This window comes from Meriones unguiculatus, chromosome 17, assembly GCF_030254825.1.
Source record: "Meriones unguiculatus strain TT.TT164.6M chromosome 17, Bangor_MerUng_6.1, whole genome shotgun sequence".
Taxonomy (NCBI): Eukaryota; Metazoa; Chordata; class Mammalia; order Rodentia; family Muridae; genus Meriones; species Meriones unguiculatus.
Window position 1 is genome coordinate 13,209,298 of NC_083364.1, and position 12,587 is coordinate 13,221,884.

At 43.2% G+C, this 12,587-nt stretch overlaps 1 protein-coding gene and 1 pseudogene across 1 annotated transcript in view; one reads left to right on the forward strand and one right to left on the reverse strand.

Moving 5' to 3' along the window:
* Positions 1-4,669: 4,669 nt before the first annotated feature.
* On the forward strand, positions 4,670-5,393 carry LOC132648575 (sentrin-specific protease 2-like; annotated as a pseudogene).
* A 6,684-nt stretch (positions 5,394-12,077) lies between these two features.
* The window catches only part of LOC132648703 (ribitol-5-phosphate xylosyltransferase 1-like), a 54,730-nt gene continuing 54,220 nt past the window's right edge, over positions 12,078-12,587 (reverse strand). Inside the window, exon 5 of the mRNA XM_060370910.1 lies at positions 12,078-12,495. Within this exon, the coding sequence (XP_060226893.1) occupies positions 12,078-12,495 (418 nt within the window). The remainder of the gene's footprint in view (positions 12,496-12,587) is intronic.

Here is a 12,587-nt window from a genome sequence, read left to right on the forward strand (position 1 = left end):
AATAGAAAAACTCAAAACTAAAGCAGGCTTGTAGAATTGTCCTGTGTCCACCAGGAAAAACTGCTTGGACACAGGGTTCAAGCTGATAGAAAATATTAGTGAGCTGGCAACTACACTGAGCACTCAGGATCCTAGGGTAGCCCTCAGCTTTTCTCAAGGTGAGCTTTTAAGCACAAATCCCATAACCTGTGTTTGAGGTCTGTCTTCCCCTCCTTTTGCTTGAATCCCAGACTTGGGAAACCATCATTGTATTCTTCTCTTCCATGAACCAGAGATTTTCAGATTATATTATCTCCTAGAGGTGAGATAATACAACATTTATCAGGTTTATTTCACTTGACATACCTTATCCATGTTCAGCCATAATTTTTCTTCATATGAAAATTCTTCCATTGTGTGCATGTCATGTATGATAAGTAATCTTGGGTTGTCAACTTGATCACATCTGGAATCAACTAAAACTCAAGCACCTGGGCACATCTGTCAGGAATTCTCCTTTCTTTCTTTCTTTCTTTCTTTCTTTCTTTCTTTCTTTCTTTCTTTCTTTCTTTCTTTTTTCTTTCTTTCTTTCTTTCTCTTTTTATTTTAGAACTTTCTTTTTCTTTTTCTTTTTAACTTTCTAAAAAGATTTTCAAAATTATACTATAATTACATTTCTCCCTTCCCTTTCCTCCCTCCACACCCTGGCATTTCCCCTCCCTTCTCTGCTTCAGATCCATGGCCTCCTCTCCTTTCATTAATTGTTATGGCATTGCAAATATGTATATCAGTATGCATAATCCCAAATATAACCTGCTAAGTCCATAAAACGTTGCTGGTGTGAGGAGCTTCCGGGAGGCTGTTCTGCACTGGGCATTTAATCGGTGTGCCCTTCATGAAGCTGGCTCCCTTCAGACGGGATTTTCCTGGACTGGGTCATTTGAGAGGGATCCTTTGGGTTCAGATGACCCACCCTAAATTTGGGCCACACCTTCCAGTGGAAGCCTGAATAAAAGATCCTGGAAGAAGGGAGTCTTTGCCTTTTGTCCAATCACCCTCCCTTTCTCTGGCAAGTTCATCCATCTTGCTGCTGAGGCATTTCTTCAATGGCATTACAGCCTACTTCTTTGGGATTTCAACATATACTGAGGACCAGCTTAGACAGCCAGCTTTGTAGACTGAACAAACTACGTGGATCTCGAAGGTGGTAGGGATTAAACCTTGGCCTTTGTTTATGGACGGCAAATGCTCAGTAATTGCTGATCTACAACCTCCCTTCCTATATAATGTATTTTATCATTTGGGGCTCTTTGTATCCAAGGCTGACTGTGAAAGCCCCACGCTGCTTAAGATGACCTTGAACTTCTGGTTCTCCTGCCTCTGCTTACAGACTGCTAGGAGAAGAGGCATGCCCCATCACATGCAGTTGTGTGTGGTCTGGGAAGCAAATCCAGGATTCTTATTTGCTGGGCCAAGAGTTCCACCAAGTGAGCTCCACTCCACTCCAGCCCAGCTCTGCTACCCCACAACTCAGCCCACACATGCTGACTTCTTTGAGAGAGCCTGCACACAGGCACACACACACATATGCACACACGTACACACGTGAAGACAGACAAACACACACCAGAAGGTACAGAAAGAAAGAACACAAGATTAAATGTCAAAAATGTCAAACTGTGTCCAGAACATGAAGTGGGGTTTGGAAAGGCAGCTGTGACGACCATTGTTGACTGTGAACTGGATTCCAGTTATCTGGTATTATGTAAAACCCCAAAATGAAAAGGCACACCTGTGAGGGATTCCTTGCTCAATTTTAATCCTCATCTTTGAAGAGGGAAGCCGAGCCTCTAATCCAGGCCACACCTTCCGCTAGAAGCCTCTATAAAAGGTGCTTGAACTAGGGAGCATTTGCTATTTGCCTGTTACTGCCTCGCTGAGAAGAAGTCCATTCCTTCACTGTCCTTGCGGTCCAATTGTGTAGAATTCTGGCCTTTACTGAAGACCAGCTGAGACATCCACACTCATGGACTGAAAAACTAGTGGACTTTTGGACCTTCCATTCATAGGCAGCCATCTCTGGACTAGCTGGACTTCAGCCTGTAAGTCATCTATCTAAACTCATCTATCTATCTATCTATCTATCTATCTATCTATCTATCTATCTATCTATCTATCTAGTGTGTGTGTGTGTGTGTGTGTTTGTGTGTGTGTGTGTTCTGTTACTCTCTAGATCCCTGACTAAGCCTGCCAGCCTTGTAAACAAGGGGAGCCCAGTTGTCCAGATGTTTTGGTTCTGCCCCTGCTGTTCTCTGCTCTGAGAAGTTCCTTTGGGTCAGAGAGGAAGGCAGGAAAGACTGAGAGGCACACTCTTCTCTGTGGTTTCTCTCTGCCCTCTTGTGGCCGTGGCCTGAATTTGCAGGGTGAGAGGCACAGCCATTCCACAGTGATCCACTAGGATAAAAGGCCGCTGTCTTTGCTCACCTTTCAGAGTTTATTGCAGTTCAGTCATTTATTTGTGTTGGGGGTGCGGCAACTGCTGGCTTGCCATAGCACATGTGGAGGTCGGAGAATAATTTGGGTGACTGGGTTCTGTCATTTTATCTTGTGTGACTCAGGAATTGCCCTGAACTGGTCAGAGTTGCCAGTGAGCAGCTAACCGGGCTGAGCCATCTCATTGTTCCTCCGTTCTGTTTGGCAACGATCAAATCAAATATAATCTACAAAGCTTCGCCACTGTTCAATCACATGTTATGAGTTTTATGGAGATATGGTTATGTCTCTAGATTTTTGGGAGTGAGAAAAGCAGCTACAAGCAGGTTTAAACACATGGTTTAGTCTCTGTCTTTCAAGGTTTAAGGACATAGAAGCTTCTCAAACTATTTCTAAAAGCTTTTACAAGGGATAACTATCTTTTCATTTATTACATTTTTTTTCTAATTTTGTTTTGTACATTTTAGCAAAGATTTTTACTTAGTTCTCTGGTACACTGTTTTTCTGGGGAAAAAAAGAGAAATTGGCTTAGTACAAATCCTAGCTTTTATTTTTTTAAGATTTATTTTTAATGTATATGAGTGTTTTACTTTCACATATGTAAGAGCAGTGTGTGTGTGTGTGTGTGTGTGTGTGTGTGTGTCTGTGCGTGCGTTTCCTGCTTAAAGCCAGAAGAGAGTGTCAGCTCCCCTGGCACTGGAGTTACAGCTGATTGTAAACTGCAAAGACAGGGCTAGGAATCAAAGTGTGGTCTTCTAGTAAAGCATCACTCTTTACCACCACGGAGCCATATCTGCTGAGTCATCCTAAAAAGATCTCTCCCGCCAAGTAGTGGTGCTGCAGCTTTTAATCCCAGCATTTGGGGGTTTTTACATTTATTTATTCATTATATGTGCTGAACTTCTGCTCCTCTGAGTTCTTACTGATCTTGGGTTTGCTTCAGCCAGCAGGAGTTCCAACAGGAATTCCAGGAATGAAAACAAGCTTTAAGATCCTAGACCTGGTAGATGGTGGGCAGGGCCTCCATTCACCAATGAATGTTGCCCTGGTGCATAAAACCACATCATAACCAGCTTGTGGAAACTGGCCTTCCAGAGCCTTGATAACAGTGGAGGGACGCACACAGTAGTATTGATTCTAACATGTGTTGACTGCTGTCTCTGGCTGAAAGTCTCTGACACTCATTGTGATTTCCACAATTTCATTTTCTACAGTGGCTCCTTGTGCCCTACAGGGATCATTCTCCCTCAGTAGGGAAAAAACAAAACGCAGAGTCGGAACTCCACAGACCTTTCTATAGGGGGACTGAGGAAATGCCACCTGAAAGACAAGATTAGAGAAGATCAGCTATGTGAGAAGTGTTCTTTGACACTGCCACCTCCTTCTGTCTTCCTGGCCTAACTGACCCCAGCTCCAAAGGAAAACTGTACTCTTCCCCTGTGGTTTCTGACCTTGAACCACCATGTCTGGTGTGGATAAGACATCTCCCAGTAGACTAAGGGACCCTTCAGCCATCAAGGGGAAAACCCAAGAACTCCCACAGAACGCCCAGCTGCCCTGCACTTTGACTTGGACATCAGAAAGCTGCATCTCGGGTGGCAGCCAACACCTGAGCAAAGACAATCCGAGTAGAACCTCTATAAGGCAGCCTTGCAAGCAGGGTAAAAGAATGAGCCCTGAACAGCCAGAGAAAGGCCAGAAGAGGAAATGCCAAGAAGACAAAGAGGATGATGTGTGGTCCGAAGAGCCAGTCCAGTCCTGGAAGAAGCCGAAACAGGAACAGCATGAAACAGAGCTTGGGGATGAAGAACCTGACAAGAGCCGAATATGGTCACCCCAGGAAAAGGGTCCGTTACAGCTAATGGCCCCAGAGTGTGCCAAAGGCCCTGAGGAAGAGGCTGTGACTGAGGAGTCTGTGGGTGGAGGCCAGGGTCTCAAACCCCCTCACAGCAACAGGGAGGAAGAAGTTCAGAAACACCACCATGAAAAGTGCCCAGGGCTGTTGGAACTCCTCCAACCTGATGTCCCCGTGAGCTTTGGCCCTCACAGCACTCACACAAGCACCATGGACACCTCGAAGACTATCAAAGGTTGTGCTGAAGGGCAAAATCATGAATCGGAAACACCTCAAATCTGCACAGACAGTGTCAGCAATGGCATGCCCAGCAGCAAAGTGTCAACACCTGAGGTCAAGAAAAAGGCTCTTGAAGACCAAGAGAAGGGCAGAGGGCTGGACCGTGTTCCTGCTGTCACAGTGGACATGGAGAAAGAAATCAGCAGTGCGCTAGGCCCTGGGTCAAAAGATGAGATCTTGAGCTGTGCCTTCAAACTGCAAATGACTCGAGGAGACCTGTGGACCCTAAGGAACACCCAGTGGCTCAACGACAAAGACATCAATTTTTACATGAATCTTCTCATGGAAAGAAATCAAAGTCAAGGCTACCCGGCACTTCACGCATTTAATACCTTCTTTTACACCAAGTTAAAGTCTGGTGGCTACAGGTCAGTCAGAAGATGGACCCGGGCAGTAAACATCTTTGCCAAGGAACTTATCCTGGTCCCAGTTCACCTGGGCATGCAGTGGAGCCTGGTGGTCACAGACCTATGAAAGAAGAGTATTGTCTACCTGGACTCCCTGGGACAGAAGAGACCCGGCATCCTTGAGCTGCTTTTCTGCTATCTGCGGGAGGAGAGCAAAGCTAGAAGGAACAGCGACCTTAGCCCTGTGGAGTGGAAGCAACACATTATGTCGGCAGAGGAGATTCCTCAGCAGCTGAATGGGGGCGACTGCAGCGTGTTCGCCTGTAAATACGCAGATTACATTTCCAGGGGCCAGCCCATCAGCTTCTCCCAGCAGCACATAGCACATGCCTCTGTTCAGGAAGATGGTGTGGGAGATCCTGCACCAGCGCTTCCTATAGCAGCTTCCCCTGGCGGCACTGCGAGGCAGCTGCTCCGAGCTCTTTCCCAGGTGAGGCTAAGGACTGCAGGTACTGGGTGTGGAAGAGCCTTCAACAAGTTCTGAGTGTAAAGACTGCGGCCAGGACAGCCACGGCTGCACAGAGAAACCCTGTCGGGACAGAAACAACAACAACAGAAGACACGTGTGCCCACCGAAAGTGAGAAACTATCCGGCCTGCACAGCTCATGCTCACAAGCACGCGGCTTTCGAGATTCATCTGTGACTGAGGTCGACGCTGGATTGAATTTTACTGTTCTTGTTCACAATTTTTATCTAACTGGCAGTGGACGGCTTCCGGTGCTTTTCGGCCTTTCGTTCTCGACTGCTTGTTTGCATTAGTTATTTCTGAAAGGAAGGCCACCAGTTGCCTGTCTCCGAAGGAATCTCCGGTTGCCTTCCAGTACTGTGTGCTACCACAAAAGCGTCACAGTGTGCTGCTGTTCACGGGACCCGAGCAATCCAGGAGAAGTAAGAAACACGCCGGAGGCATCTCAAGATACTTCCCAGCCTGGAAGTAAAGACATCTATTTTATTCTCAGAAGAGGAGTAACTAATGCTACATGTGCATTGTAAACCCGGGACTCCTTGAAGCCTCACCCTGCTGAGGGCTGTACTAAACTGTTTATTCCAAAAAAATAAATATAAATATTTATATATATAGTTTAAATAAACAAATATTTATATATAAATAAAAATATATTTTATATATTATATATATTGTTAAGCTATTTTTGAAGATGTTTTCTTTGTATATATTAAGCTGAAATTTAATATGTCATGTTAATATTTATATTCTGTCACCTTAGCCCCACTATTGGTATAGACTTAATATATTTAGTGTGAATATTGCCAACTACATGATAATCTATTTTTATACAGGAAACTTTAATTTTTTATTAGCAGTAAATCTTACATTTGTGTTGTTATTCAATAAAGTTTTTATTTAATAAAGTTTGGAGTTTTCTGAACATACTTTGCAATATCTGGTGCCTGCTATTCCTTGCATGGTGTAGTGAGGTTGTCCGAGAGAACTGGAAAGCAGATGTCCGAGACAAGATCCAACAGTGTAAGCCAGAACCTGTTCATACATCTGCATGCTGAGATTGCTCTCATTCCAAACTTCTGACGTGAAGACAGGGCACTTTAGCCAAGACATGTCCTCATCCTGGGAGAAGCTCAATATCGCAGCCAGGGCTGCCTTGAAAAACCAAACAGAACAACCAAAACAAAAAAATATGTGATATCAAGACTTCAAAAATTCAAAGTTTTAACATAGTAATCAATGGAGTTGTGATACCTAAAATTACTTCTCATCATGTTAAAACCACCTCTGTCCAGACCTCTGGACAAAGAAAAGAATGTTGCTGTTTTTAACCCCAGATAATTTTTTTTAAATCCCCAAGCTTTTATTATGACTTAAAAGTAGAAGGCTCCAGAAGTTCCTCTTTTGTAACTTAAAAGAATTCATGTGAGCCTCACGGAGTTTGCAGCTTGGATCTATCTACCTGTCACAGGTCAATTGAACTCCAATCAACAGACTAAGATTCCCCAACTCTTGCCTGTTCCTGATGGAATAGGTGTGTGTGGGGGGTGCTCCAAATGTAAGAGTTTCCTTTAAGTTCCTTAACTTTAGCTTCTGTCCCTAGTCTGAATATATCTTGGCAGATTTCCACTCACCTGACAGTCACCACCCAGGAACCACAATCAGACAACAAACCACACCAAAAGTGATCTACAGCACCCAAGCCCCAGGCAGTCCTACAAAAGTGGACAGCCTGGGCTTGCTAGGTGATGTGCTCCAGTCCAGCTGCCTTGATTGCTTCCTCTCTTTTACCTTGATCAGGAAATCAGATGCTTCTGATGAGTGCCCCATTTCCGGAATGAATCCCCTCCCAGGCTTTGATTAACATTCCTGGCTTCCTGGGCCCCTACAATGGCATCCTAATTTCAGTTGAGGCCCATTTACAAAATCATCTATGCCACCCCTTATCCTCACCAAAAGACTGAAAAGGTTCAGTCCAAAGGAAACTCTCTGGCAAGGAAGACAAATGGTTACTTGGACTGTCTACCCAAGAAACCAGGCACGCTCATACTGACCTCCAGGCTCCCTTGTTTGAAAAAAAAAAAAAAGGTACCTGTAAAAACCAACTAGATCAAGATCCATCAGCATGTTGATCCATTAGCTGAAGCAGTTTTGCAACATGATAGAGCACTCACCATACTCTGTGCAGAACAAGGATGTGATTGTGTGGCTGTAAGAGAAAACGTTGTTCTATGCAAACCACTCAGCAATCATTAGAGATTCCTGTACTCTCAGGAAAACCAAAACAAAAACAAGCAAACAAACCCTGTACACTGCAGACAGAAAAATGACCCAGAACAGGGGAAGCCCATGGTTGCCATTCTCATTTCCTTGTTTTTCCGGGTGATAACTCTGTCTTCAGATATTGCAGAACACCAGACACTTCTGTTTCTGCTGATCATCGCTGGCTTATGCATCATAAATGTCTTAACTAGATACAGAAATTTTGGTCTGGGTGCCAGTATACTGATGTTTATTAAATCCCAGTGTGAACAGGTGTTAGGCCCACCGAGAGCCCAATTACCAGAGAGAAAGATGAAGTTAGCTTGGAGATGGATTGCCGCAAACAGAAGAGGTTTATTCAGGCCAGTGAGTGATGGGGCCACTTTGCAAGTCATCAGGGAACAGCCCCGAGAGACAAAGGCATGGGGTTTTTAAAGGAAAAAGCAAGGGAGGCGTGGGGGCTGCAAGCTTGGCAGTACAGGATTGGGTGAATGGGCTTATGGGTAGTTGACTTTTAATATCATTGGTTCGTTTTAGGCACCCATGTCCAGTCAGGCCTGCCCCCGACATCTGGTGGATATCTGATCTTCAAGTTACACCCAGAATGTCCTGGATGGGGGAGCTGTGGCCATCCGGACCAGTTGCCAGGCACCCTATCTCATACTGCAGGCCTGGACAGTCTTCTGCAGCAGGGTGGGTCTTGTCCCCATTCACCCACTTCTCCTTTTGTCTGTGTCCTTCTGCTTTCTGGAAAACTACCGGGAGAACTTAGTTTAATTAATATGGGGTATAGAATTCATAAAGAAACCTGTAAAGCTACCCTGTTCCTTTCACAGATACTCACCACAGGGTCAAGAACTTGACTCAGGATACAACTTAAGTGGGGGATGGAAGTGATGGTGAACATTTTGTTTAAAGTCCTGTGCTTAAGAGAACTATCAAACAAAAAGTGTGTCTAGCCTGTAAGTCCTACTTGTCCAAGGACAGAGGAGGTCTCAGAATGCTAGGCGTTGTTCTATGATTGCCTGGTCTTGTTCATGGAGGATACAGACAGTGTGTGGTCACTCCTGTGGACAAGCTTGCTTGCCCTTGACTGCACCTAGATGGAGGTGTCTGAGGACATGCAGGCAGGAAGTCTGCCAGTGTTCCTGCCTCTAGGTGCACAAAGCCAGGATGGACACAGCCTGAGAGCCTTTATGAACACATGACTAATGTAAATTGGGACTGCATCTTGAGAGCACTCTCAGGCACAGTCTTCACACCCTGGGTATCTGGTGCTAGCATCTGAATGAAGTCTCTTTGTTAAAATTTTAATAAATAGATAAGCAAATAAAAACACCTTGTTCTCTGAAAGTAAAGAGATCTGTGTTTTTGGAAGTTGAGTGAAGTATTTCCAAACGTACATTTTCAACACAGGTATCTTTGAATATAAGCCTCATCCTTGTTTTAACTGATGTACCAAACTGTTTATTCGAAAAAGGGTACTCAACTTAAAGCTACTTTAACATTTTTGGTACAGATTAAACTGAAATTAATTTGTTACTCTTTAAGAGTATTATTCCCCTTCACATCCTCACTGTGATTTAGTATTTAGCCTCAATAGTTCCAGTTTCATAATAATCAATTTTACATGTAATAATTTAACCTTTTCTGTTCATTGCATAATTTATAATGCTATTATGAAGTCTTTATAAAGTCCAGAAATGTCCAGAACATACTTCATAAGATTATGCTCCCACTGATGCTTTTATGATGCATTCAAGATTTTCTGACACAACCTAGGGAGCAGATAGCTAGAGGATAACCCATCAGCATTCCTGTCATTCAAGTATCCTACATCAAGTTCTGATTACAGCACTTAAGGGCTTTGTCGCCCGAAGTTCTCCAATCTTCCACATTTCTTCTGCAACTCACTTCCAAAGTATTAAGAATCACATGGTCAGGGTATTGTAACAACAGCCCAACTCCCAGGACCGATTTTCCGTATTAGTTCCTTTTCTTGTTTACTATGAAAAAATGTTTTGACAAAGCAAGGAGAGAGTTCATTCTGTATTCCACAATTCAAGGGTATAGTTGATATATATAGGAAGACCTAGTTGGTAGCTGGATCTCAAGCAGTTGGTCACATTGTGAACTGGGACCAGAATAAGTTCCTTTGCGAAGAGCTTTAGTGCCTACATCCATCTTTTGACTAACCTGTAGCCCCTGCTCCATTTTTAATTGGATTATTTGCTTTTTTTGTTATCTAGTTTCTTGAGTTCTTTACATATTTTGGATAATAGTCTTCCATCAGATGTGGAGTTGGTAAAAATCTTTTTGCATTCTGTAGGGTGCTACTTTAATTGATAGTGTCCTTTGTATTACAGAAGTTTTCCAGTTTCATGAGGTCCCATTTATCCTAGTGCCTGTGCGATTGGTGTTCTGTTCAGAAATTCATCTCCTGTGCCAGTTAAGTACAGAGCTGTTGCCTGCTTTTTCTTCTATCTGGTTCAGTGTATCTGGTTTTATGTTGACTGAACACAGCTGTATCTGTTGGTCTGGACAAGTTGTGAAAGGTATTTACTTGAATAATAGTACTATTGAACTTTTAGCATGATTTCAGCAGAACCTGTTGTAAAAGATTTTAGATCACCTTTTAAATTCCCTCAAGCTCTCCCAAAGCATCTATTTTGCCTGTTTCCCTCGTTTTATCACAAATTCAATTCTGCAAAAAGGGATAGACCTGACACTCTTACAGATAAACAGTGAAAATCCTTTTTTTCTTTTTTCACCCTGAGATCCAAGGTAATTGGCTGCTGGACTGATGGGACACACAGCAATCACCAGCTAAGATAGTGTCATCAAACCATCTTCTGTAAGACAGCAAGCAGCAGTAAGCTAACAGCTCCAGGAACATGACCTGGTGTTTCAGGTATTGCCAAGTTGACAACTGTTGTCTCCTAACCTTCCATGCTTACACTACCCTGCCATCTTCCTAGGATGAACACTCACCATCCTGAACTCTAGTCACAGCATGGAGTCTGTTCTAAAGGCTGTGCAGCCATTAGAAGGGGACTGGCTGGCAAAGCAGGTCCTGTGAGACTTTTACACACCTCTCTGTAGTCTGGAATTCTTCTACCTGGTCAGCAGTGATGCAAACAGTTGATGCCTGACAGTTCTGCTAGCCTGGATACATCCATTTTTGCCTCCTTTCTGGCTTTGGTACCCTGAAGATGTCAGAAAATATAAGCCAAAATAAACTTTCCCCACTTGTTCCTGCCGGCTATTTTGTTACTATGTTAAGGACACAAATGCTTTTCATACTGAGAAGAGAGTATGGCCAGTTAGTTGGCTTGAGCAAAATCCTCATGGAAACTGAAGTTTTTAATGTTTTTTTTTTCTTACTGCAATAAGCAGTGTTTTAACATATAATGCTGTTTCCCTAAAGTTTGCAATTTCTAATATCGGTATATAAAATAAAACGTGTTATCAAGTGAAATGTTTTGGGACTATATACATGGTGTACTAGCCACAACTTGCTAATTCACATACAAATCACCTCAGAGTTGATACAGTTTGTGAAAGCATGTAACACCCACTCAGGCACCTTTCAATTATATTAAAATAATTTCCGTGTTATATAGTAGAGCCATTAAATTCATTGACACTATCTAACTTCCGCCATTGATCAGCATATATCCTGCTACTGACATGACCAGATGTCAGCCCTAGTAAATAGTACTGTATCAGTTAGTTCTTTATTTTAATGTGTCATATGCACTTGTGTGCATGGAAGACAGAAGAACATGTCAGGATCTACGGAGCAATACTTACAGATGGCTGAGTGTGTGCCATGCATGCTGGGCACTGAACTCAGGCTATATGCAAGAATAGTGAGCACTTTCAAACACTGAGCCAGCACTCCAGCCCATACAGTGGGTTAAAGTCAGTGAGCACGGTCAGTAAATGCTAGCTTCTTGATCTCGGTAGAACTGAACCTGAGTCACCTGTCTACCTATCCATCCATCCACCAATCTATCTATCCATCTGTTTGACGTGTTTGTGTGTGCACGCTGGTGGGGTGGTCACATGACAGCCCATGAGACTCACTTCTCTCCTACCATGTGGTTTCTGGGGGACTGAACTTAGTTCATCAGGCTTGGCAGTAAGCACCTTTAAACACTCAAGTATCTTGCCAGGTGAGCCTCAGTAAAATATCGCCATTTCTTTGATCTTGTATACAGCAGTAGCCAAAAAGGAGAACATTTGGTCCCTTCTGTGAAACTGAGTTGATGGAGCCACCTTATCAAGTGCTGTACATATTCACACTTAAGAACACACACTTACAGCTAGGTATGATTAACCTTTATTATTCATAAAAAATGAGCTTTTTAAAATATTAGTAAATTTCCACTTTAGTTCTGTTTTGAAGTGTTGGTACCAGTGAAATAACATTTTTCTTCTTTGAATCTTTTCTTGTAAAGTTACAGTCTTCTCCTTTTCTAAAATGGCTGGAAGCTCCTTCCAGTCCTTGATGAAGATAAAGGGGGCACCCATGGCCTTGAGTAACTGCAGAGGAGCGCTGTGGTGACTGGACATGTTTCCACAGTGGCCAGCTGTCATCACATCTTCTACCACAGGAATGGAGCCAAACGAGCAGGCCTCATATATTCTGTAACACTCTGTGTTCACTCCTACAGGACACAAAGTGAGGTCACTCTGAAGCAAAGCATCTTGGTAATTCTTAAGTCTTTCATTTGTCTCCTGAGGCTGCCACCTAGGAAATTAAACAAACAACAAAGAAATCCCTGTAAGTTTTCCTTTCCTATGGCATCTTTTTTGAAGCAAATCTTTTAATGTCAGTTATCA